This window comes from Mauremys reevesii, linkage group 1 (genome assembly GCF_016161935.1).
Source record: "Mauremys reevesii isolate NIE-2019 linkage group 1, ASM1616193v1, whole genome shotgun sequence".
NCBI lineage: Eukaryota > Metazoa > Chordata > Testudines > Geoemydidae > Mauremys > Mauremys reevesii.
The window spans coordinates 32692179-32719220 of NC_052623.1; the positions used below are offsets into that span (position 1 = coordinate 32692179).

General features: G+C 41.1%; 1 protein-coding gene and 8 non-coding genes across 13 annotated transcripts; all 9 read right to left on the minus strand.

Moving 5' to 3' along the window:
- Nucleotides 1–511: 511 nt before the first annotated feature.
- TAF1D (TATA-box binding protein associated factor, RNA polymerase I subunit D) lies at nucleotides 512–26980 on the minus strand. Of its 5 annotated transcripts, XM_039481311.1 has the most exons (18): nucleotides 26908–26980; nucleotides 26042–26087; nucleotides 23370–23648; nucleotides 19546–19990; nucleotides 18997–19172; nucleotides 16578–16632; nucleotides 15851–16200; nucleotides 14729–14804; nucleotides 14417–14480; nucleotides 10614–10676; nucleotides 10126–10206; nucleotides 9638–9675; nucleotides 7885–7941; nucleotides 6829–6915; nucleotides 5604–5672; nucleotides 4350–4435; nucleotides 2474–2566; nucleotides 512–571 (listed from the first exon to the last, which is right to left on the minus strand). In XM_039481311.1, the coding sequence occupies exons 3-7, from the start codon at nucleotides 23627–23629 to the stop codon at nucleotides 16039–16041; spliced, it is 1098 nt and encodes a 365-aa protein (XP_039337245.1). In that variant the 5' UTR covers nucleotides 23630–23648; nucleotides 26042–26087; nucleotides 26908–26980; the 3' UTR covers nucleotides 512–571; nucleotides 2474–2566; nucleotides 4350–4435; nucleotides 5604–5672; nucleotides 6829–6915; nucleotides 7885–7941; nucleotides 9638–9675; nucleotides 10126–10206; nucleotides 10614–10676; nucleotides 14417–14480; nucleotides 14729–14804; nucleotides 15851–16038. The 5 variants fall into 5 exon arrangements, with proteins under 5 accessions (XP_039337245.1, XP_039337237.1, XP_039337258.1 ...); XM_039481303.1 differs by lacking the exon at nucleotides 9638–9675; XM_039481324.1 differs by lacking the exon at nucleotides 9638–9675 and having other exon boundaries at nucleotides 2474–2753.
- On the minus strand, nucleotides 2290–2422 carry LOC120396197. Its single transcript, XR_005593056.1, has one exon. It is a non-coding gene; the product is annotated as a small nucleolar RNA SNORA25 (small nucleolar RNA).
- Nucleotides 4549–4689, minus strand: LOC120396194. The gene has a single exon (XR_005593053.1). It is a non-coding gene; the product is annotated as a small nucleolar RNA SNORA8 (small nucleolar RNA).
- On the minus strand, nucleotides 5745–5876 carry LOC120396142. The gene has a single exon (XR_005593009.1). It is a non-coding gene; the product is annotated as a small nucleolar RNA SNORA18 (small nucleolar RNA).
- Nucleotides 7269–7341, minus strand: LOC120396192. The gene has a single exon (XR_005593051.1). It is a non-coding gene; the product is annotated as a small nucleolar RNA Z40 (small nucleolar RNA).
- LOC120396198 lies at nucleotides 9132–9267 on the minus strand. The gene has a single exon (XR_005593057.1). It is a non-coding gene; the product is annotated as a small nucleolar RNA SNORA1 (small nucleolar RNA).
- LOC120396195 lies at nucleotides 10360–10499 on the minus strand. The gene has a single exon (XR_005593054.1). It is a non-coding gene; the product is annotated as a small nucleolar RNA SNORA8 (small nucleolar RNA).
- Nucleotides 11299–11424, minus strand: LOC120396145. Its single transcript, XR_005593012.1, has one exon. It is a non-coding gene; the product is annotated as a small nucleolar RNA SNORA40 (small nucleolar RNA).
- LOC120396154 lies at nucleotides 14601–14673 on the minus strand. The gene has a single exon (XR_005593020.1). It is a non-coding gene; the product is annotated as a small nucleolar RNA SNORD5 (small nucleolar RNA).
- Nucleotides 26981–27042: the final 62 nt, after the last annotated feature.

Consider the following 27042-nt stretch of genomic DNA (forward strand, 5'->3'; position numbering starts at 1 on the left):
AAATTTTAGAGCCCACAAGTCCACTCAGTCCTACTTCTTGTTCAGCCAATCGCTCAAACAAGTTTGTTTACATCTGGAGATAATGCTGCCTGCTTCTTGTTTATGTCACCTGAAAGCAACAGGTTCTCTCATGGCACTGTTGTAGCTGGCGTCACAAGATATTTATGTACCAGATGCACTAAAGATTCTTATGTCCCTTCATGCTTCAACCACCATTCCAAGGGACATGCGTCCGTGTTTATGGGTTCTGCTCAGTAACAGTCCAAAGCAGTGCGGACCAATGCCGGTTCATTTTCATTATCTGAGTCAGATGCCACCAGCAGAAGTTTTTTTTTTTGATGGTTCGGGTTCTGTAGTTTCTGCATCGGAGTGTTGCTCTTTTAAGACTTTTGCAAGCGTGCTCCACACCTTGTCCCTCTCAGATTTTGGAAGGCACTTCAGATTTTTAACCCTTGGGTCGAGTGCTTTAGTTATCTTTAGAAATCTCATTGGTACCTTCTTTGCGTTTTGTCAAATCTGACGTGAGTGTTCTTAAAATGAGCAGCATGCGCTGGGTCATCATCCGAGATTCCTATAATACGAAATATATGGCAGAATGTGAGTAAAAACAGAACAGGGGACATAAAATTCTCCCCAAAAGGAGTTTAGTCAAATTTAATTAATGCATTTCCCCCCCCCTTTTTCTAAATGAGTGTCAGCCTGGAAGCATGTCCTCTGGAATGGTGGCCAAAGGGGCATACGAATGTTTAGCGTATCTGGCATGTAAATACCTTGCAATGCCAGCTACAAAAATGCCATGCAACTGCCTGTTCTCACTTTCTGGTAACACTTTGATTTCAATTATAACACAAAATACAATATATTTGAAAATGTAGAAAAACATCCAAAATATTTAAGTAGACTACTAATTGAAATTTATGAACCATGCCATTAATCACAATTAATTTGAGTTAATCGTGCAAGTTAACTGCGATTAAATTGACAGCCCTAGTAAGTAAATAAAGATTCTGGGGTCTGTTCAAAAGCATCTGGCAGTCTGGATTTGGTCTGTGGTCTGCCTATTGACTAGCTCGGATTTAGAAGTTGACCAACTCACAGGTAGTGGTGTATGAAGAATGAATAAAGGGATAGTATGAGCTCGAGTGGCTGCTATTTAACAGGGTTAATTCTGATATCACAGCTTTGCATAGCTGACCTTTCCTTGCTATTATATTTGGGGACATGGTTCTGGAGTTTCCCCTCTTGACCTCACCCCCTTATCTTCTCCCTTCTTGAAGAAAGGACGGCTCAGTCTGCATCCTGGATACAGCTCCCTCAACAAGAACTAATGCTGCACTGCAGCAGGCAGCAGTGAAAACACTCTGCAGCGCGCTCTGCCTGGCGCCGCCTAAGCAGCGTGTAAGCCAAAGCCCCAGCCGCGGGGCGCGGCGCGCCGTCCAGCCCCACGTTATTCCCAGGACAGGAGCTGAGGGGGACAGCGGGAGATTTTTTTCTGGCGCGCCTGGCTTAGCTGTCAAAGCGCGCTGCGCGCGCCAGCGCTGAAATGCAAGTGTAGCCAAAGCCAAAAAGTCACTACAGCTCCTATGTTGGAGGTAGGGTTAGTCAAGTTACAAGATGGCGTGCTCTAGCCCTTCCCCAGCCTATGGAAGCTACCTCCATAGTGCTACACATTTGAGGTTCCCACAATCAGTGACTAGTTGATTAAAAATAACCATTCCCTGATTTGGTTCAAGCTTCACCCTCATCTGCAAGCCTACTTTTGCTTCATTAAAAGCATAGCTTTGTCACCTAGAGCTGGCTTTTGGTTGATAGATCAGCTATTTATGAATGGATTGCTGTTGGAAGTGAAGTATGTGAAAATAAGGTAATACAAGTAAACTTCCAAAGTTTTTTGGTATCATACATTGCACCTTTTTGGGTCCAGGGTTGGTCCTCAACTAGCAAGAGGAAATCTCCCACCAAAGACAAAAGGGTTTAGAAAATACATTTACAATTGTTATTTCTGTTTTGAATGCTAATACTTAGGGCCAGACCAACTGACCGAAGTGACACACTCAAAGTATGGGACTCAGCATCAAGCCACTTTCCATCATACATTAAATATTAGTTTAAACCATTTCTTCCAGTTTTGAGGTCAGAAGCTTGGTTGAAGAACTAAAATGTAACCTAAATTCTGAAGCCAGTGTAAGTTCTCTCATGAACTGGTACAGTGACACTGGATCTATAATTTGGAGTGTTCTTAGTGGCACGTTCCTTCCTCTTGCACCTGATCAACAGCCTAGCTTCACTATGTCTATCTCCTCAGAAATAGGCCACATAGCACACTAAGTGCTCATGGCATCCTGCAGAGGATTTCAATATTAGGTCATCGCGTTAAGAGCTGCTGGTTTCACAGCCATGCAAGCCCTCTTTGAAATGACCTTTAGTATAGTGGCTGCTGTTGCTTATCAGAATTGCTAGCAGGCATCCTTACCTTTGCAATACAGCTAGAAAGTCCTTTCCATATCCATGTTCATTCCTGGTCTTCATTTGGGATTTCTGGTCAGTGATTTGTCAGCAATAGACACTAAGGGGTTAAAGTAGAGTCAGATTTGGTTAGTATCAAGCGATAAATTATCAAGGTGAGAGTTGCCTGAAGATAAACCAGGAAAAGCACTCTATTCAGAGGCAGTTTAGCTAATGTCAGTTTTCTTTAGTTACATTTAAATGCAAGAGTCCTCTGATAATTGCTCTTCCATCAACCATCTGAGGAGCTTCAAACAAAATCAAAAACAGATCTATTAGAAATATTCCATAAAGTCAGGTATTTTTGCCTATAATCCCGATAAAGAATGTACAGTCCAAGAGCTATTCTTCCATAACTACTATTTTTAAAATTTTTAGACTGCTTTAGCTGAAATCTGACTACACTGAACAGAACAAATTTATGTAAAAAGGTTTTCAGTGAGGATTTAAGCAAAAACAGACATGGTGACATGAAAGAGCGCTCTTTGATCCCTTAAATTACTTGTTTCCAACAAATTTAGTGCTACTACAGTAGCAATGCCAAAATCTGATGGAGTTACTTGTCCACAGCACACCAGAAATGGTATTTCCTAGTATCCTTGGTAATGACCACTAATAAGGGTTTTAAGTAATACTTGAGCACTAAAACCTTTAGAGGAAAAGGCCAGAGTTGTTATATGATGCAGATGGCAACTTAAAGCTCTAAAAAATTAATCTGAGCCAAGCTGTGCATCAAAACAGTTGTCCTTGACAGATCCCAAAGCATTACAAGTGCTTACACCTCATAGTAGACATCAGTTCTAGCTTCACACAGCCTGGAACTTCAGGTTACTTTTTACCTTCAAAACTGTTTGAGACACTAAATCAACACCCACGCAAGGTACATATGCAATGCCAGGTACATTAGGATAATTCTTACATGTTTCAAGATATGGGTCACAATTCAAAATTAAGTGATTTTGCCCAAGTCAAATGTTATCACAATTAGAAATGAGGATTGCCTTAGTCTTGGAGGTTTAGACCACACTTCAGCAGTGTTTCTACTTTATTCTAGCACTGTCTGCTGCAGTTTCAGCATATTAGATGTTCTCAAAATCTTAATTGTATTTTGAGTTATTTCACACTGCAATTATATACTGTGACAGGTTCAGTCACACAGACCCCCCTTGGGACCGTCACCTTATGTGCTGAGATTACCCCTGAGCCCATTTTCCCTGCCCACCTGGGGCTCCAGAAACATGTCTTGAGCCAGATACGCTAACCTGCTGCAACACAGACCCAGGTTCTGAACCACGCCCCCAGAGTAGCCAACTGAAAACAGCTCAGCAAGTACTCCTGTCTCCAGCACCCAGCTCCCAATGGGATCCAAACCCCAAATAAATCCATTTGGCTCTATATAAAGCTAAATGGAAGAGTACCAGATTTAAGATGGGTTCCAGTTCAGGTGACATGATCATGTCACTGTAAGACCTCATTCTGCGGACAAGTACACAGGAAGGCTTGCAGGTAAACTGTTTACAACCAACTGTCCTGGTCAATGGGAGCCCTCAAGATTCTAATCCACCATTAATGGCCCACACTTTGCATAATTACAGTAGGACCTCAGAGTTATGCTTCATATTTCTAGTTTTAGATACAAGAATGATACATACAAATAGGATGAACACTCAGTAGATAAGCTTTGTAATGATACTTTACAAGAGATTTTGCATAAAGCATATTCCAGTTACATTATATTTACACAAGCATATTTCCATAAAACATTATGTAGTGCAATGTCACATATACCTTCCAAATTGAAAGATGAATAAATGTTTCAGCTGTGTGACAGGTAATATACTTACAACAAGTTGGTGTCATGATACTGTCTTCCAAACAATTCTTTCATCATAATGAAATCTGGTCTGTCTAGTAGTGTAGTGAAGTCCCTCTAAAAAGAATAAAGCAGTGAGTGCAACACTGATAGTCTTCTACAGCTGGTCAATGGCGGACATACTATATGGATAAGTGAACATATCTGCTTTTAAATCTAGAAAGACTCAAGTTTGTGTCAACAGAAATACCAGGTTTAACAAGCACACAGCAGCATGAAAACCAACGATGCCAAATGCTGAATTACTGTAGCACTGGTTTTTGAGCATCCCACCAGAAGAATGCTGTTGGATGCAGATACCTTGCAGTGCACAGTTAAAATAGTGTTTGTAACAGCTTCCACCATCCCAAAGTATCAGCCCATTTTAAAATTACATTTCTGTAAAGTATTGAATTAGAAGTTAATGATCTAACAGTAGTAAACTCAGAGCAAAATTCCATTTTGCAAGCTGTGAAGTAATCAGAAGCGTAAGAGGAGTCCTTATTAAATGAAGCTAGTAACTCAGTTTCTAGGATTATAATAGAGATTTGTACTCCAGCTAATGCATTTTTTAAAACAGAACATTTAGCTAGTTTTAGTCAAGACACTAATCTGCAGTGATTTTGTGGCAAGATCCCTGGATTCTTCAACACTCCAGCACAGCAAATTGGAATTTCTGCAGCGATTTCATTTTTTATTTAATGAAAATACATCTGTTATTTGACACTGATGTTATGCTGCCTCCACCGTTTTCAATGTGTTGTACATTTTTATTCTGAGTTCTTATAGCACTTCAGAAGATGGGGGTTTGGCAACTGGAGAAGGGACAGGTGACTTTTGGCACACGGCCATGGAGAGTTCGGTTTGGGATACACACATTCTGCTAAAGTTTACTAAATCCATTTATGTTGCTTTACTTTCATTTGGATTTCAGCATTAGCAGCCCAGCAAAATGAGTGAGATTCACACCTCAACGCTATTGTTTCAAATGGTCTACTGACTTAATGTATCTGTTTATACACTGTCTGGTCTTGACAACCATGAGGGTTAGAAACAATCTGTTCAAAAGAAAACAGTTTCTCCAGCAAAGGCTGGGTGAAGGATTGATTTCACAATTTCTGAAGCTGCAGAAACAGAACAGGAGATCTAGGTTTAGTTTGCCACCCTTCAGCTTAAACAATGTGATTCAACAAGTTAATTACAATGAGAAGTCAAAGCGCAGTGCAAGTCACTCACTAAACCTTACCCAGCAATTTGCCCATTTCCTTTCGTGACAAGATTTTCAATCCATGTCGAGCGTTAACTAAGCTAGTGCCTACAGGACAGAAAATATATTGCTCAGTGTCCACGCAGCGAGTTAAATAGTTACACACACACTGCAATTAAAATCTGTCTTGCAGTTTTATCCCACAGAGCTAACAAATAGTTCAATGGGTAAAGCGAAACCACAAGTTTGCTCTATGAGGTATTTCCAACGACATGAACCTACAGGAGAGGCTCCATCGGGATAGACCTCAGTTATGTGGTACTGTAATACGAAATACACGGGTGAGCTCTTACAGCTTCTGTAATTACCAATATAGGACAAGCTTTGTCAGCATCAACCAGCCTAAACAATAACTTCAACAGGAACACCTACTGAAGAGGTAAAGGCCTGATTTTTCCATTATTTATAATAGATTTCTGATCTTGTCCTGCCATTTGAGATAAAGTCTTCATTGGACAAAGACCACGAGAATCAACAGGGTCAATCTGGTGTTCTTCAGCTTTCCTCAATCCATTCCACTGCCAGAGTTGATATAACTATGGCTCTATAAATCAGAAGCTTTGTAGAAAACTGGATATCACAGCAACCCCACAGGCTGCTGAAGGGCCCAAAAACTCTGCAGCAGCACTAGCTTCTGCTATACACATGTCCATGGCTTTTGAGGATCCTTCAGTACAATCTATGATGCTGCCCAAATATTTAACAGCTGCCATCTGCTCTATGTCCCATCCAGACAGGTTAATACTGAACAGGTTATAATCTGGAACTGGAGACTGCTTGATGATAATGGTCAGTGATTTAGTTTTAGCTAGATTATTAATCTGGACAGGGAAACGGACTACACACAAACTACTCTCAATTGCACAAAGTGACTGAAAAAGGCAAAAGAAATTCCCTGCTATTTCTTCAGTTCGCCATCTCAAGTGTTATTTGTAACAATAGCAATTAAGATTTCAGGGGAGGTGTAGTTCCATATGTTAATATTTAGCTGGATATTTTTGTATGCACATCCATTGGAGAGGCCAGTGAAGTTAAGAGATAGCACTGATAGAAGTAAGTGTTCATTCTATATTTACAATTAAATTTACTAAGACTGAAATGCTTCTCAAATTGAATACATTTGATAGAAGATAAGTTTAACTTAAAACCAAAAGCCAATGGACACTGAATTTTTAATAGAAGGGCAAGGGGTAGAATTTCCTACCTTGTGAACAGGCATCTCCTAATTTCTGGTTGACAAAGCTTCTTTGTAATCACTTCACTTGCCTTGCTTTCTAAACATGTACTCCACCTGAAAGAAGTCAGTTTACAGCCACACAAAAACACAAACCCATAAGCAGCAGCAATTTTTAACAATGGGGTTGTACAACCATACATTTCCTGAAGCACCTGTGTTCTCCCTGGAAAATCACCCATGTAACTACTGGCCACAACCCTACTTTTGGAGAGCTAAAAATTAGAACCCAGAGGGTAAAGGTTTAACAAAAAACCCACTTGCTACATACACAGAGCAGTGGCAATAGACAAACATGGTAGTTCTGATTCTAACATTTTCCCTTTAGTCTGATACCAAGGTAAGCTTAAACCATTAAATGGCAAGCATGTACCTGAACTGGAGCACAACAGACAAGAGCCACATAACCAAAGTGTTCAGAAAGGCTGTCATCATTCACTCTCTTCAGAGCAGTTGAACATTTTGCCAATCATCATAACATTTCCTCACAACATCCTCTATATTCTGGAGCAGAATAAATTTACCATTTATGAAACATCTCCACCTATTTCTTTCAGTATAAAACAGATGCCAGTTAAATGAAAATAAAGCTCTAATTCTTCTTGTACCAAAGAATCTGATGGCAAGTTCAATAGGACTAACAGTGAGTTTTATATGGCTCTTCAAAAACAGCAAACTAGAGGAATACAGGTCTGTGCATAATCCTCATTATGAAGCCTTTTGCTTTCCAACAATCAGCACAGATTCTACTCTGATGCTGCACACCCTGGCATAATCCAATCCTATAGCATGCAAATCAATTTTGAGTTAATGAGGCATGCAACACCCTTTAACCAAGCACTTTTAGGATACCACGACAGAGTCCTGTGGCACCTTATAGACTAAGATGTATTGGAGCATAAGCTTTTGTGGCGAATACCCACTTTGTCAGACGTGTGCGCTTCTTACAGATCCAGACTAACACGGCTACCCCTCTGACACTTATACCACAAAATTCATTCAAGGAGTCACACCAGAATTTCTTACCAAGATAAGAGAAGAAAATGTGATTGAGACCGAGTGTTCCACAGTTATTTGGAGTCCCTGAAAACAAAGGGAGAGAATTCAGTTTGTTATACTTGATGCCAGTTAAGTGGCCTCTACAGTTTAAATTTACCTTTTCCCTCAAATTGTTATAGAAGTAGTTTTATTACTCAATTTGCATTAGACAAGATGTGGTTCACAATTATCCATTTTCATTACTTCCAAACTACAGTTCAAATGCTGACATTAAGTAATTAGAGAGACAACATGGGTGAGGTAATCTTATTGGACCAACTTCTGCTGGAAAAGACAAGCTTTTCAGCTTACACAGAGTTCTCTTGTTCAGGTCTTGTGTAAACTCAAAAGTATGTCTTTCACCAGCCAAGTTGGTCCCATAAAAGATATTACCTCACCCACCCTGTCCCCCTAGTATCCTGGAACAAAACCAGCTACAGTAACACTACAAAATACATTGTTATCCAGTCTTTTGAAGGTATGGGACACCCCCTCCCCCATTCACTAGAGAACCAAACCTTACTAACATAAACCTCTTTAAATCCTCCAACAGGACTCCACATGTACAGATAAATGGCCCTAAGTATGAAAAGCCCAATTTCCAAGAAAATGATATGAAGAGACAAGTGGTCTTGTAATCCCATCTTCAATTTCTTTGACAAAATACATGCTGCACCTTATGTATCTAGATATTAACCTGCACTAGGGATGTAAATCATGTTTAAAAACAACCATGTAACCAATTAAAATAAGGGTGGTGGGGGAGGAACCACAGCTGGGACCCTAGGCCGAGTTGAATAGTTATTGGTTAACTGGGTTTTACATCCCTAACCTGCATCTAACTGGATTTCTTATAGACAAGTATATGGTTAAACCACATCTAAATCACAGATTTTGTTTCACTGCCCAGGGCAGGGGTTCTCAACCTTTTTCTTTAAGGCCCCCCTCAACATGCTATAAAAGCCTCCAGGACACACCACAACTCCACTCCCAGTTTGAACCAAATGGGGGTACAAGGGTTTGTGCTTCAGCTGCAGGGCCCACAGCCTGCTGAAACTGGGGGTCATGGCCCCCTGGTTGAGAACCACTGGCCTAGCTGACAAAAAACAGTGTCAGAATAAACTGAAGCAGGTGACTATTTTATGAAAATCTCAATAGAGTGGACCGCTTTTCAGAACCTATGTTTGAATTTACCCTTCTATCTGGACAAAAAGTTCAAAATCATTTTAAGACAAGTTTGTTACAGGTCTCATTGTCACCACTGTAATTCATTTTACAGTGATGGAAGCACAACCTGTTACTTCTGTAGCCACATTACTCAATTCAGACACACACAGTTAATTGTGCCTATTCTTAGTGTGTAACGAGGCAGTTTCACCCAACTATCAAAAATTCTTCATCTTTTTAAACTAGATAGTCAGCTATATTACAAAAAAAACTATTCACCTAAATTAGTAGTCCATATACAACTGGCTTTCTTCCCCTATTAGATTTAGCTTTAAAAGGCTCTGTCTGCACAAGAAAGATGTGTAACCTTGGGACCCCTGCAGAAAGTTCACCACCTCTGAATTTGTTTGAGCTGGTCATACTGTACACTAGGAGGGAGCTAGTTCAAATGGGTCTACATAAATATTAAAGGAAGGCTTTCAATAAAAAACCCAACATCTTTTTTACCCAAAGTAGACAGGGCCAAATTACTGCAGGCCAGAAGTAAAAAGATTTTAAGATGAACTGCAAGTACCTTGACAAAAATGGAAGTAACGTAATGTGTTGAATGATCTATATAGAGGAAAAGGGACATTTTAAAAACACTTCAAAATTACTTGTCAACCTCAGAGCCTGCAGCTTGCTCAAATTGGCTCTGGTCTGCAAGAAGTCATTCTAAGGCACTGGATACCAGGAGCTTCAGTTGAACCAGCACCCAAGTTTGCAGAAATGCATAGCATACAGAAAGATGTAGGAAAATGTCATTAGATGACACCTACTTAAGTGAAACTTGTGGGAGGGCTTCCAGCTCTTTTACTATATAGAGACTTTATAGTAAAAAAGATACGGTGTCCCTGTTCAAAACAAGGATTTATTTCTGCTTTAAACAAAAAAAAAAAATGCAGCTTTAAGTCCAGTTGAAGGTCATGCTCAGTTCTTAAACTGACCTCTCTCTACCTTGACTCTAGCTATTTTCCTTAGTTTCCTCCCGATTACAAATATGTACGTTTCCTCTGTACATACCTTCTCGGTATGAAGATGATCTTCCTGACAGTGACTGCAGTCAGGTTGTGTCTCTACAGTCAGAATGCCATAGGAAATGCTCTAAAAAAAGCGAAGATATTCTGATGCAAAATTCACAGTAGTAGAAAAATGTAAGTGATTTATAAAATACTGTATTGGCATTTCCACAATATTTCAATGGAAACATTATTTCACCAGCTTGCGAATAAAACAGCCTACGATTTAATTAAACTTACATGTTCCAACAGATATACCAGGTTTAACAAGCATAACAGCATGAAAACCAACGATGCCAGATGCTGGATTACTGTGGCACTGTTTTTTGAACACCTCATCAGGAGAATACTGCTGGATGCAGATACCAAAACAGTGCAACAGTTCACTTTAACTACTTTTGCCAAAAAGCCATGCATTTAAAATTTTAATTTCCCTAAAGAAAGTTAGTTTACTCGAATGCAGTAATTTAATATGAATGCATCACAGCTTACCCTTTTCACCAACTAGCTACGTATTTCCATCCTGATTTCAATGCATTTTGGAAATTCCAGAAACTAAAATGGGAAAAAAAAAAGACAGTTTTCTAGAAGCTACCATTGTTCTGTTCAGCACAGCTTACATTAGTCAAGCATGACTTTTTGAAATCAACACAATAAATATTCAATATTGGCTCACCTAGTGTAAGAGTTTATATATTTAGCCATTATTTCTCATATACTGGTAGGTTAACAAATGCCAGTCACTTGTTTAAAACTGCATTTGAGGAGCGCCTAGAAATAGACAAATTGGCTGGCCAACCTACTCAGAACTTATGTTTTATTCAATTCCCCTTGAAATGGTAGGGGATACTATGCCCTTCCTAGCAGGAAAAAAAAAAGTTTCCTTTAGCAGCTGGACAGTGGAAACAGACTGACATAAGAGAAAGGCCAACAGGCAAGACTATGGAATTATCAATCCAAGAAGTTGGCTGGCTGCAGACATTTATGGTATTTGAGCAACTACATGTTTCTTCTCAGAATTTACAGTAGGAGGGTCTAAAACAAAGTCAGTGTAACTGGGACTAAGTGCAAACACTGAATATTTACATTATCCATTTTAGAGACTGAACTTGATGCAAGCAGAGACTTGTTCTCCAGTGTTCATAGAAATTCTGTTCTACTGGAAGCACATTCAAAGATTGTCCCTTCTGAAAAGTAACACCGCTCATATATTGATGAGTTGTGAGTTGCAAGAGAAGGGTTTATTCTTAGCACTTACTCCAAGATTTTGTCCACAGCATAAAACAAACACTGGAGATGTGCTGGGAAAAACAAACTTTTTCATCACCGTCCATGGGACTTCACTTTAATTGAAGGTAGAATATTTATGCACTATTCAAATGCAGCTGGTTCTAATAAGTAGTTGGTTATATATTTGGCACTATTTACTTTGCCCCAAACCCCTCTTTCTCTCCTTGCCTTTATAATCCTCCCAGGAAGCACTCACTTTTCTAGCCCCCTTCACCCACAAATATTGTGATTATAAAAACAAAACTGTCACCTATGACTTACAAATTGTGGCAAACTTAAGACAAAAGACGTTTTGAAGTGAGTGGCTGAAGCAGGGACTTGTGATGAACTTATCCTTATTTACCGAAGGTAAGCTCACAGCAATCAAAAGTATCAGGGGGTAGCCATGTTAGTCTGTATCCACAAAAACAAGGAGTCCGGTGGCACCTTAAAGACTAATGGATTTATTTGGGCATAAGCTTTATGCCCAAAGCAATCAAAAGGTTTATGGATTCCTCCAGTCCGTCCCTCTCAGTTTAACAGTACACAAACGGAAGGTTTTTTTTGATGTGGCAGTAACTCAGAAATCCCTTGGTCACTGACTACTTCACCCCCTGTGAGGCATACTCAGAGATTGCTTTGACTTTTGGTAACAGTTTGTATTTTAAAGAATAAAGTGACAGGAGCAGAAACCCTCTAGTCATTTTAGATATTCTTAAATACTGTTCTCAATTTGGGTTCCCCAAAGATTTAGTGGGTGCAATATATTATCTCAGGTAAAAGTCAGATTGAGAACATTTTGACCCACAATCCCATCTATAGTTTACTTGATAGGCAAAAGCCCTCCTAAACATTTCTCTAAGGGGCTATTTTTTCCTTAGGGTTTCTCTCCAGAACCCCTGACTGAAATGCCTGCAAATTCAGGTCACTAACCCGACTCTGCATCCTCCTGAAGCACACCAGCTTTAAGAGAAATCCAGCTAAGCATGTCAATAGGTCATTAGAACAAATGTCATGACTAACTTAACTACAGTGGCACTGCCCCACTACTATATCTGCTTCCCATTTCCATAACATGGCATTATATTACTCCTGAGGAAATTCTGCACCACTGTGCATGCAGAATTTGCACAAAAATTAATATTTTTTGCACAGGATTTCTTTCCTCCACAGAAATTGGCTGCAAAGCTGCTGGCCACCACAAGGGGCTGCTGGACACAGTAGAGTACAGCTTGCAAGTGAAGACATTGCTGGAGGGTTCCTGGCAACTGCAGTTCTCAACATGCCCGGAAAGGAGGCGGCATACAGGAATCTCCACAAATGTCTGGGAACCAGCATCAGTCTGTTTCCTGCTCTGGGATGCCCTGCAGGTGGGCTCTGGGGGGATAGGCTGTGGGTGTCTGGCCTCACTATTGTGCTTAGAGGGGGGGAGTGGCAGAGAAACAGGAACTGGGTTGTCGCAGGGGTTTCCTTAACATTACTCCTGGGGGGGGGTGGGGGGTGCACGCACACGCGCTGTTAGACAGTTGCGGATAAATATTTTGAAATAAGTTAGCAAAATAATTGAAACTGACAGTTATTTTCACAAATAAAATATGCAATGTTTTGCAAAGTTTTACAATATTATGCACAGAATTTTTAATTTTTTGGGGGGCAGAATTCCCCCAGGATTATATGGACAAAATAAGCCTTCACAAGCACTTGCTGACTGCGTAATATCAGTATTCCAGACACCTGCACAGGGACAGAGTTATATCCTATGTATATGTAACTAGAAGTCACAACACTGGGTCTGTATAAATTAACAGACTAACAGGCGTTCTGCAGCATGAGCTTTACATGGTGATACCTTTCGTGGCATCTGAAGAAGAGTGATTCAAAGAATTGGGCTGCTGCAACCCGCAACTTCTGTCTACAAATGCCACACCTCTTTGTTATAAACACTGTGAATGTAGGGCAGGGGTCTTAAACACATAGCCCACAGGGCTATTTCCTCCAGCCCGCCAAGTGACCTGCACCCACCCCACCTCCAGACCAAGGGTGGTCAAATCTCACCTGCAGGACTGCCCCCTCGAGCCCCGCACCGCTCCCCGAAGTGGCTGGCATCACGTCCCTGCAGGCGGGCGGGGGAGGAGAGGAGAAAAGCGGAGGGCTCTATCCATGTGTTGCCCTGGCTTCCAGGCACAAGGACATGGCTCCAGGAGCAGGAGCCTGCACCCCGCCCCTCAACCCCCTGCCCTGAGCCCCCTGCACCCCACCCTCAACCCCTGCCCTGAGCCCCCTGCACCCCGCCTCAACCCCTGCCCTGAGCCCCCCACTGCACCCCACCCCTCAACCCCCACTGCATCTTACACCCTTTGTGCACCCTACTCCCTGCCTGCACCCCCACTCCCTGCCCTGAGCCCCCTGCCTGCACCCCTCATGCACCCTCTAGGGGCAGAGTTGGGGTGGGGACTTCAGGGAAGGGGTGTGAAGAGGCGGAGTGGGGGCAGGGCTAGGGGCAGCAAGGGGGGGTGTCAGTGATGTAGCCCTCGGGCCAATGAACTAGTCCTCATGTGGCCCTCGTGGTCATTTGAGTTTGAGACCCCTGATGTAGGGCATATAAGCTAGTATTAGTCTGAGGAAACAGAACAGGAAGACAAAGATTTTAGAAGACAGTAAGTTTACAAGAAATCTTAAGCTGAGAAAGCAACATCTCAGGTTGAACAAGCACAGCAGCATGAGAACCAACTCCAGATGCCAAGTTATTGTAGTATTGCTTTGAGTGTAAGTACCTGCATGCAACTGTCTGACCACTACTGTAATCAAGAGTTCCGAGTTCTGGTCCCATCTCAGACAGACTCTCTAATTTTAGCCAAATCATTTAATCTGTTTCCATTAGTCAAACTCCTTCTACCAAATCAAGTATCAAGTAAACAAAGGTCATAATACATGTGATTTGTATCTTTTCAAAGAGCCATTCAGATAGTTTTTCAATTTACTGATAGAAAATCATGAAAAGGAATATAAAGAAAAAAGCAATTTACCTCTTGCAGTAGCAATAAACTAAAATGGTTCCTTTTTCTCTCTCTCCAAAAAAGGCCAATTGAACTAAAATGCAGAGATGGAAAAGAGCCAGATGAAGTCTCAGGTTTTCAACATTAAAGATTAATATTTCTCTAACCAATACTTATAACAAATGTAGCTGTTTTTCATGGGACATTTAATCAGTTCTGTTCAGAATTAGAATTTAGTTCATTTGTGAATCACCCAGCAGTTGAACAGAGAAATTCATCATGCGAACTGCAATGTGAAGTCAGGTGGATCAAGTACTATATATGGCACCTGCAATACCTTACCCAGCAAAGACTCCATTCCCAAATCCAGCATGAAGTTTTTCAAACCACAGTGAGGGGATGTTTGCCATGTTCATGCCTAGAAAAAGTTAAGCAGTTATCTCAGACCAGCATTAGAAAGAGTTTGATACTACAGTCTAAAAGTCTGTCTTGCAGTTTTATTCTACGTAGCTATTTCAGTAGATAAAAACAAAGCCACAAATTGTTATTTTGAACACCACAAACCAGCAGGAAAGTTCCTACCAAGATTGAAATGATTCAACATGAGATAATTACTTAAGAAGCCCAGATGTGAAGCCTACAAACTGTACACATAGCTAAAATATACAAGCTTGTGTTCTATTATTGTCAATCTCTCACCCTGTCCCCAATTGGGATTTTGTTTATATAATCTCACTCCAGATTGGGGCCCCTGAACACCACTATAACAACTTAATAACTATGTCCTATATGTGCTCTAACTGCTAAAACCCTTATTCACACAATTTAAGAGATGACATTTTCACACGTGTTAGATTCACCAGCACCGAGGCAGTCTTACGTATTAATTTCTTTTAGAAAAGACGTTTGGGGTCATTTATCACTGGAATTTAAACATATTGTGGAATGATAGACTTCATAAAGAAGAAATGAAAGAGAAAAAGGTATAATTCTCTACCCAGCATTTCTACCACCATTAATATAGGTGCTCCAATTACTGTCCATGCTTACAAGTAGCACAACTCTTATCAGCTGTGGGTTGCAAAAGAGTAATTTTATTATTAGAATTCTGCGCTAAGTTTCTGTCCAAGTTAGACAAAAACAAAAGAATGGAGTGCTTCTGAAAGCGACATGCTGTATGTAATATATGCATTAAGTTTCAATCACACTCTTCAATTTATATTACTATTTTCTATGGAGGCAAAAGGCTGTTCAGACATGATCTTTTTAAGCCAAGGCTGGGTGACAGAAGGCAATGTTAACCTCTGAACCAAGTTAATTTGATATTTTACCTTCTTTTCTACAGATAGTACTGAGCAAATTAAAACCTCAAAGCTTTATAAGAGCAGTTCCTTTACTACTCTATTTTGATTGCAACATTTACAATTTTCTCTCTAGACACAGCCAAGCAAATCATATACTCACCCAAAGGAGACTGAAGTTACACATTTACAACCTAGATGATGCAATCACTTGCAATAACTGAAAGTTTAAGTTGAATGCTGAACATTGTTTGAAGTGGATGTTTTGTTGACTAGTGGAGCAGCATATGAAGATATGTATGCTCAGAGTCAGGGTTACGGCAACCAGCATTTACGGGATTCCATGATGTACTAGTTTCCTGATCTGTGTAGTATCTCCTGTACAGGCCCAGGCCCATCAGCAGCATGTTCTTCCTCCTCTTCATCTTCTCTGATTAGTTCTGCATGCTTTGCTTTTGTCTTTGATTTTTTCTTGCTTGGAAGTTTGCTGCTTAATATGAAACAGCTGTTCTCCTAAATCAATGGAAGATATAAACCTGATCAGAATAAGAGCCAATTATAATAAAGACAAGATTTGAAGTGGGATTTTGCTAATAATTTTGGGAGAGGCAGAATAATATTTCCCTCAAGAACTCCCCATGAGTAATTCTCAGACCTGTATTCCTCAATTTAGGATTGTTTGAGGTGGCAAACAAGACAGAACCATGAATTTTCAAATGCATTTTTTATATCAAGAAGCAGGGTCAGAGATGGCATATATAATAGTCCACAGATACAGTTTAATTCCAGGAATATTTAATCCAAAGATATTTTAATTTTGCTTGATTTTTTTTGGTTCATTTGCTTTAAGATGCTACACAGAGGTGTAAAGTTAACTCAGGTTTACTCACAACTATTGTGGCACCAAATCCTTCTTGATCAGGATCCAAGTTGTGGTCGTCTCCACTGAAATAAAAATGGTCCAGAGTTTGGTTATGTTTATGTAACAGCACAAAATACAAAGACTACAAGTGGTCTTTGATTTTTACCTCCACAAAATCTTGAGTTTCTCTTGGCTTCAATGCTACACCACCTCTACCTCAAGGTAATGCTGTCCTCTGGAGCCAAAAAAAATCTTACCGCATTATAGGTGAAACCGCGTTATATTGAACTAGCTTTGATCCACTAGAGTGTGCAGCCCCGCCCTCCGGAGCACTGTTTTACTGCGTTATATCCAAATTAGTGTTATATTGGGTAACATTATATCAAGGTAGAGGTGTACTTGCACCTACATGAGGATGCCACTCCTGCAAAAGACTGATCTCAAATGACACCTCCCAAGACAATTAGGTAGGACAAGCTTTCAGTGATATTACAAAGAAGAGGATAATTAGGAAGTAGAAGAGAGAAGGCCTTCAGAGTAGATATGAGAGAGAGTGGATAGGGCAGCCATGAAGAAAAGCAAACTGGCATACTGAAGAGATTAAGAGGACAGGTCTGTTTTAGGGCAGAGCAGAGAAAGCCAAACAGCACTGCTGGGCCAACATGGGCCAAAAGAGGCAGAGGGATTAGGTTTGCCCAATATTACATTGGTGAGTGAATCACAGCTGAGCAACATATGCAAGGGGTAGTTGTTACATTTACCCAAGAATCTTTAACATGCATGGTCTGACTGCTCTCTGGTTTTCCTTATTTTGAGCAGGATAGTCAGTCTGCAAAAAAAGTTTCACTCTTCAGCTTTCCACTTCTCTAAATGGAATGCTCAGAAAATGTAGTCAGAGCCACAACCATTACACAGTTTATACTTGTACACATTAGAGACCAAGGCAAATCCTGCAGCCTTTATTCACCAAACTAGGCCTCCGTCCAGTCAGTCACACTACCACTGTAACCAAGGGCAGAAGGATTGCGTTCTTATTCTTATAAACGCGTTTTTCCAATCTTCAGCCATTGTAAGTTACCTGCCACTTAAAAGGAACATACCAACTTGAACCACACTCAGTTTGAGAAGAGTTAGGAATAGATTTGATTGTGATCCCCAAGCATCCTTGCTAACTGTTATGGTTTTACATCTTCCCCTCATAGCTGGGTAAAACACCCAGGTAAATGGGGGTGTGGAAGTAGAGAAAGAACTGACAGGGATTTGAAGGGGTTTTTAATGCATGACAGCGTTAGCAAGAGTTAGGCTAGCTGTAATTTTAATAACGTGAGATTTGTAGAAGCGAGGATTGTGTGAAGCGAGTGGGAAAGAACTGTGAGAGAAGTTGTTGCGACCTTGTGTCGATAATGAGGAATCAAGACTAGTGTCTAAACAGAAGTGAGAAAAATAAGATAAAGATAGCCTATGTATAAACAAAATGCAGCTGTTGCTTATTATTGTATGTAAAAAAAAGTATAAATGCTTGCTGTAATTGTTTACCTGTAGAGACCCCTGCCTAGAAGGGGGAAACCCTGTGTCCTAGTGCACTCTCTCCCTCTATTTCTCAAGCAATTGCATGAAGTATCTGACTTTGCTGCATCCAACCAAAAAGGTGAGAACTGAGTTTTTCCCTCTGACAGGGGGAAATGACTGACCACATATGAGAGAACAGCAAAACTTTACATAATAGTCTAATGCATGGTCAGTTAAATTAAGTCTCTAATCTTTCAGCTATAAAAAGCTCAGCTGTTATTTGCAATAAGTGTAGACAAATTTCAGACAAGAATGATTTTAAGTTGACTATTTCCCATTCCACTTTGTTCACTGAATCAAACATAAAATGCAAGAGGAAAAAAAAAGAAACAATCCTCAGATTTGACAGGTTGCACTTCACGAACTCCCAATCCAGTCCCTATGCCACAAGATACCAAGGCTTTTTTTTCTTTTTTTTTTTTGAACTGGGGTTGGATCTTATGGCTTCCCACAAAGTGATACTGCATGAAATTACGGTGTGAACAGTTTCTCAAAACAAGAATTACTTTTAGTAATTCCCAATCCAGATTTAACCTCTATTAAATTTAAATTACCAGAGTTTAAAGTTCACAGATCAAGTCTCAGAAATATGCACACAGTGGATGATGGTCTCGCCCTGCAGTGAGACTTGGAAGACCTGAGTTGAATGCCCAGCTCAGCCACAAGCTTTCTATGTGACCTTGAGAAACTAGTTTACTCTGATTCCGCAATTCCTGATCGGTATGGGGATATACTTCCCTGCCTCAGAGATATTGCAAGGATAAATTTCCCTAATGATTATATAGTACACAGATAGCATTCACCATAACTTCAATGCCAGTTAAGGAAACAGATGGAAGGTGATAAATACTCTTTTTTGGAAATAAGTGTGAACTTACTTTGTCTCCTGAATAGGAGAAATGGGTCCTTCGTCATCTATGTATTTGTGTTTCCGCATTGCCATACTTTCATTTTCTAAATCCTCACTAGCATTCAGGTTTTTTAAAGCCTTTTTGAGATGTTCTTCACATTTGACCATCTTAATGTATTGGAAATATCCCTTTAAAGCTGCTTGCTAAGAAAAAAAACAGATTTCTTGTTACGTTATGCAAGGCCTTGAAAATCAGTGCCATTAAGACAGACTACATGTTTATTTCTGACTTCTAATACCAAAGATAGACCCTTCAGCATATATTTAAAAGTGTGCTATACAGCAAATCAGTTTCAAGAATTTAGTACTAACTGATAAATTATGCTGTCAAGTAATCTGCATACAATCTCATCTATAATGTTGTACTGAAAGTGTGAATTTAATTCACTGTACTCTTACCAAATTAGTCAGTTGTTAAGTGCAAAAGCACAATAGTTATCATATGGCAACTGCCATTTCAGTTTGTTCTGCATCTAGAAACCACTCCAATTATATAAAAAAAACAGAAAAACCTCACCTCATATTCAGAAATCATTTTCATGGGGATATGTTTCCTTCCATATTCTTTTTCCACAAAAGGAAACTGAAAGCCTCTGTCTAGAAGTCTTTTTTTCTGCTCTTCTTGTGAAAGAGTTAGCCGTGGTCTCCCTCTAGGTTTTCCTGTGCTCTTGTACCTCTTCTCTCTCTCTTTTGGTTTCTCCTTACATCTTTGATGTGCTTGTCTCCTATACTTCCTCCTCAAGTGATAGTCAAAACTGGCTTTTAAATTGAGTGCAGATCTAGACAGCCCTGGGGATTTGGCCAACTTTAATGGAGACCCAGGGTCTAGAGAGGATTCAGTCAAAGTGTCTCTGTCTAATGTATTTGCTGGAGAGTTTACCAAGTGTCTTGTTGAACTTCGAGCTGCCGGTGTACTGTTACACTCATGCTGGATCAAGCTGCTAGTAGAATCAGAAAGGTCACTATGATAACAAAACAAGAGTAAATGGTTAACTTTTCTGAAAGCACAGTTGATGTTTCTGATAAAATTACACACTGACTACAAAGAATTCTCCCAGTAGCAAACAAAAGCTTTGGAGTGATTAGGTGTCTATGGTGATTACTATTAAAAAATTTGATTAAGTATGGCCCTTAGATACCTAATGCACTAGATCAGTAAACATGCATCTTAATTTCAGGTGAAGCCACAAAGGAGTTAAGGAGAAAGTTGGCTTACAAGCTATGCAAGATTCTTTACTGAAAAAAAATCACTGAGTTCTAGTCTCAAAAGGGTAGTAGGCAAAACATCAAATATTCAGAAGCTGGAACTGGACAACAGGATAGATCATTCAATAGTTGTCCTGTTCATTCCCCCTGAAGCATCTGGCACTGGGCTAGATGGACCATTGGTCTGGCCCACTATGGCCTCTCTTATGTTCATATTCTTTGTATGAATACAGAGCCTTTCAGAGATTTCAAAGCTTTATTCATACAGCTTTATAGGTGTGAATTAAGCCTCCATGCCACTGAGGCAGGGAAATGTATTACAGATGGAAAAACCTATTAAGGCATAAAGTGGGTTTACAACTTGGCTATGGTCATATAGGAAATCTGACAGCCACAAAAAACTTACTTCCCATACCCATGCTTTAACCACAAGACTGCTCTCCTTCCTTGGAAAGTCTGTTTAGTACCAGTTTGACTTCATATGGATTGGAAATTGCATGGCAACTTGCTGTAACAGATGTCTGCTTGAAATGAAAACCAATCTGTTTGGTCACTGTAGCAGAGGTTCTCAAATGTTGTCACAGTGAGCCATCTTAAGGGAGTAGAGAAGGCGAATCAACTGCAGCTCCCTACAGGTGCACAGGCAGGGAGCAGGCCCCCACCCCCTGACCAGCTTCAGGGACCCCACATCATCACCTCCTCCTTCGCATGGGCAAACAAGCTGTTCCCAGCGAGGAAGGCAGCATCAAGAGCTCCTGCAGAGCTCAAGAGCCTGCTTTTGTGACCTGTGTGAAATAAATTGGTCCCAATCTAGTTCCAGGACCCAGGAGAGTTGGGGCAAACAGTATGTCCTATGGAGGAAATTGTGTTCTCTTATTCTTTTTGTATAGGATACCTATATACCACAATGGACGGAGATGTGAGGGGCTGGCAGGTGTTTTATACAAGCAAGAAAGTACATGTGTGTGGGGAAGGTCACTTTGTGCATATGGATAGGGGCACTGTTGGGGGTCAGGAGCAGAAGTGCAGCTGAATGCCAAGCTGGAGGTGTGTGCCCCTTTCCCTTCCAGTGGGCAGGCACCCTCCTCTGGTGCATGTAGGGCTCCCTGCTCACCATATACATGCTGCCGGAGCTCAGGCAATGAGCGTGCAACTGGAGAGGGGCTGGTGTAATTCTGGCCCATAGCAAGGGATGCAATGTGCATGGCTGAGCAGGACAACAGCTCCAGGCTAGTTTCTCCAGCCCCTCTGTGGGGGAGGGGCATTACAGCTGCCAGGAGTCTGTGCCACAAGTGGAGTGTGAGCTTTGGTCCAACCTAAAAGGAGCTGTACAAGAATGAAGGGGGAAGATGCTACCGGGGCTGGGGGGCAGGAGGGGACATGTATTATGGAAGCACGGTGGGGAGGCAGCCCCGCCTGCTCCATCAGCAAGTGCACAACCCTTTCCTCAGTAAGAAGGGTTCAGCACTACTGCACCAAGCCACGAGTGAATGTTAGTGTGCAAAAGGGGGAGATGCAGTTTGAGAGCTAGCTCCTCCCCAGGTGCACACTACCTCCCTCAAGGTACACTGCAATTTGGTTTGAGAACCTCTTCACCACATTCTAGAAGTTTATAAAGGCAAGGCTTCTTGCCACAACCAAGCTTCTGCTTGTACCTTAAAAACTCTATATAATGCTCTCCTTAGCTTTTTATTGGTTGCTACCACCCTGCAGAGAAAGGCTAGGATACTAAGGCACCTCCATTTCTGTAATTGTTAAAACTGGTTTAACCTGCTTACACAAAAAAATTTAGTTCAGTAGTAAAATCCCACTGTAAAGTACTTTGAAATAATCCTTTGAATAAGTGGTTTGGATGAAGAAGCTGGTAGCCCAGACTCCTGGGTTATACTCCATACTTGCAGCTTTCAGTGACTGATCTTGAGTAAGCCATCCTGTTCTTCACTTAACCCAGCTGGAGAACAGCCACACTTCTCTATCTCACAAGCCTATAAACAGATTTTTGCTGAATTCTCTTACCCAGAAGCTTGTGTAGTCAAAATGCACAGTGACAAGTGCTACCAAATGCAAAGTTTTACTCCCACTTTTACACTAGGATTGCCTACACAAAATACAGGGTGACAGAATCAGATCCACTGTTTATGGAAGACTTCTGATGAAAGGAACTACAGAGGAACAGAATATTGGAACTGAAAGTCACTTCCTTATTACTCAAGTACAGGCACTGGATTATTATTGGAAGTTTAAAAAGTAAGATTACAAGGTACATGCAAGCCTTTTAGAAAAATGTTATACCAAATTGAAAAAAGCCAGATGGAATTTTAGTCCTAGAGCCTTAATAATGTTGCCTAATCAAAAGAGGTAATTCAAAGGCTAATGATATTGTTTAATAAATCATAAAAGCCATCTTAAAATGTAGGAGAATGAAGACTGAATTCCTGGTATCTCATCACCATATGGTTTACTTAAACAAAATTTGTACCCAAAAAAGCAAAACTGGAAGGGAGTTAAGAAATAAGGAATTGTGGTTGGTAGAGATATGAAGTCTTTCAAGCCAAAGTAGAAATGACATTGGTTAGGACTTCTAGGGTATCCTAGATAACTATTTACATAGATATTTAGACTGTATGCTCTTTAGGGCAGTCTGCCTTCCTGTATTTGGAAAATGCTTGTCTAACACATGTGGGGAGCTAACAAAAAAAACAGCCCTCCCCAGAAAAATCACTCAAACGAACAGTAGAACCTCAGAGTTACCAACACCTCAACTGAACATTGACTTATGCTACTTTGAAACTTTACTAGGAAGAAGAAAAATTATGCTTTCCCTTTTCTTTTAGTAGTTTACATTTAACAGAGTACACTTTACTGTATTTGTTTTTTGTCTCTTGATGCCAGATTGTGCAATTCTGGTTCCAAATGAGGTTTGTGGTTGAATGGTCAGTTTGTAACTCTGAGGTTTTACTGTACTGCATATGCAGCAGCCCAAGTATATCATCCTAAATAGAAGTCAGCAGTATGAATTGCTTGTTTTCATCCAAGATCTCATACAACTGACTCCAGTATCTTAAGCGATTTAGGCCATACAGAGTATGTTTTACCAGACATGTAGCTGGGGGGGGAAGGAGAGGAGAGACTCACATCTCCGAATTGTCGTCATCCAGCAGAGCATTGGTTGGAACAGTGGTCAAGTAGGTGAAATATTTGGAAGATCTACCACTGGTGTAGGATTCCTGTGAAGATTTTTCACATGCAGAATCTTTCTGCGCAGAGCCTAAACATGAATTCCTTGCAGTTACATGTTCATGCACATTAAACTGTTCTTGAGGAGTATATATTAGATCTTGGGAATCTTCAAAGTGGTCAAAAGCTGAAGTCTTGGCTTCATCAGCATCAGTCATTCTGATCTTTCAATTTGTTCTAAAATAAAAAAATATTCAATAAAAGATCAATCACCGGGGGGGGGGGGGGTTTGGTTACAAGTAAGTTACCTTAAGTCAGCAGTTCTCAACCCATGGCCCAATTAGCACAAGGCAGGCCCACATGCCGGGATCTCTCCAAGTTCCCAGCTGGCCTCATGCAGACAGAGGGAGCAAGCAGCCAGCCAACCCAACACTGCAGGGATCCAGGCTGCCCTGCCCAGCCCCTGTGGCTCAGGTAACACATTGCAGGCCACATATGCAGCCCACAATGAGTAATCAGTTGAGAACCCACATCTGAGAGACTGATTGAGAAAACACAGGCCCATCCAAAAGGCTTGATCAGCATCTTAATTTTCTTCTATTAATGCCAAACTAGTTTGTACTAGAGTTCAGAATAACCATCAGCTTCACCTAATTCTTCACCTGCAGCCAAATAACTAACATGAATAGTGTATGCAGTGACAAGTAGTCTGAAAAACATTAGCATTAAAATAAGGTGGACATAACCCATCCTTTAGGATTCTGCAAAATTATTACAAATACCTCAGTTCTAAGACATTTTTGTTCAACAAAAATATTTAAATTCTTCAGGGTGTAGTATAAAATATCCTTCCTGCCCCGCCCCAATACTGAGCATTCAGGTTTTTTTGGAGCAGTAAATAAAGTCTTTGCAGATAATCACCTTATATACTGGCCAGTGATATTTCAAAAACAAGTTGTAATATTTAAAACTTTTAACAATATTTAGTTGTCCCCAAAAGAGTGTTTTGCAAACATCTAATCAGTCTCACAACAGCACTGATGTAGTAAAGTACACCTCTACCCCGACAGAACACGGTTTTCGGGAGCCAAAAAAAAAATCTTACTGCATTATAGGTGAAACCGCATTATATTGAATTTGCTTTGATCTGCTGGAGTGCACAGCCCCACCCCACCGCTTTACCACATTGTATCTGAATTCATGTTATATCAGGGTAGAGGTGTATTCTTGTCTTACAGATGAAAAAACTGAGGCAGAGAGGTGAGACATACCCAAAACAGTGGACACGGTGTTGTAAGCAGGGATTAAAATTCAAGGGTGGGGTTTTCCAAAGCACCTGATTGAGTAAAGGGTACACACATTCCATTGATTTGTTCACTTTCCCTCCACCAGGCATACTGGAAAACCCCACCCCCACTAGATCAAACTCCTACAGTTTAACTCAATAAGCTAGATACATATATAGATATCAGGCTAATATCAGCAGCTAACACTGGCAAAGTGTGCCAGCCTTCGGCATCTGGTGTTAATGGCTAACTATTGAAATAAAGAATGTTAGGAGTGCAGAGTTGTGATGTCAAAGCCAGAGCCACGAGTTTGCAATCCCTGCAGATAAAGGGGGAAGGTGATGTAGGGAGTAGGATCTGCTTTGGCTAGTTTAAGACATAATGAATTGTTTTCAGCCTTAAAAATTTTCCCTGCAAAGGGACAATAGTAGAAAAGTGATCTGTACAAGAAAAGTAAACATCATCACTTAAGGTCAAAAGGCTTTTCTTCTGTGAAAATACTTTTTATTTTCACTTATGATAGCTCAGATAATTTGTAACAATACTAAAGATTAATACTGGCAGTGTTTGCTACTACATGGAGCTTTTAAAAAGTGGAAATTTATAAATAGAAAGTTGAATAAACTATACATTATTTAACTACCTATAATACTCAAGACCCTCAGTATACAATTCATTTTTCACAGAAAAATTACTTTCAAAATGTAAGAGGGAAAAAAGCTTCCTTAACGGTATTGCAAGCTTTTCTTTTTTTAACCCTGCAGGGCACACAAGATGAAAGACAGACAGACTGGAATGATGGTGTAGTAGGCCAGGTGGAACATCTGAACAAAGTTGGGAAGTGAGATAGCATAGTTTAGTTTTAAAAAAGTGGTATCTTGTTTGTGTATCTCAGCTAACAGAATTTTAAGAGTTGAGTAGAGCTCATCTCTTATTGCATCTAACACAATATTTGGGCCCTAACCTAGTTAGGGCAGCTACTAATCCCCATTGTTAAGTATGTTCATAACTGGTGAAAAATGTTTCCAAGGTCATAAACATTTCTATTATTTGCACTGTTGTACCCAGAGGCCTCTATTGGAAACCAGGACCTCAATGTGCTAGGCACTGTACTCATAAAGACAGGGTCTCTGCTTCAAAGAGTTTACAATCCAAGTATAAGATGAGGTACATCAAGCAAAACATCAGAAAAACAGAAAGGGGTCACAAGGTAACAGAGAAATAATGGGTAGTCACAGCTCACCAGCTGCTTAACTATGGTGCTTTCAAACTTACAAGTGTATACAAACACACAGAAACATAAGACATTTTCATACAGTTCCACAACACCACTTTTCTCCCTACCGTAGCTTGGTGAGGCCTGATCCCTGCTGCGGCACCACCACCTTTCCTGGCATAGAAATAATAGTTAGGGTTAAAAATTGAACATTTGAGAGTTTTCCTAGGGTGACCAGATGTCCCAATTTTATAGGGACAGTCCCGATTTTTGGGTCTTTTTTTATAGAGGCTACTATTACCCCCCACCCCCCACCCCATCCCGATTTTTCACACTCACTGTCTGGTCACCCTAAGTTTCCCCCAAAAGCCTTGTGTGAGGAAACAACCCTGTTACAGCAACACAAGTTGATTAGAAAAGACACCTTCTGAAAACTGCTGCTGTCTATTTCCATCACTCTTCCCACTTGTACAGCACCGTGCCGCCAGCCAGGCTCTCACTGTACACACAGTGCTAATTACACCCACGTGTTGTCAGAAGCACTTGACACGTGAGTCAGTCACGCAGGTACAGCAGAATGAAGGACTTGCCCCAGGGCAGAGCAGGGAACGGGGGAACCCGACACCCTCCCCTGCCCCATGCGCTGGTCACTCGGCGGGGCCGGGCCATTTTCCAGGTTACACTAGCTCCAAGGCACCCCGCCGGGGGAGGGGAAGCCTCTCTCATGGGGTGAGCCGTACCATCAGCACGGGAGTGGGCCATACCATTAGCCAATGGAAGCGCCCGCCCCCCGCCGGCCCTGGGGCGGGGGGGGACCAAGGCCACAGAGACCGTCCAGGCCCCCAAACCCTTATCGGGGAGCGGGGCTGTATTTAGACCCCAATAACTTGCCGCAGCTAATCGATGACCTCCTCCCCCGAGGGTCCCCACCCAGCCCAGGGGGGCAGCGCCGCGGATGGCACCGGATAGAGCAAGCGAGTCCCCCGCGACTCACCCTCTATCCTCCTCACGCTCTCTAGGCGGCCAAGGCAAGGGCTGCGACAGGCCTGTGCGGCTTCTTAAATAGCGCACTTGCTCTCGCGAGAGCTGGCTGGCCTGATGGGAAGAAGGGAGGGGGGGGGCTGTCCGC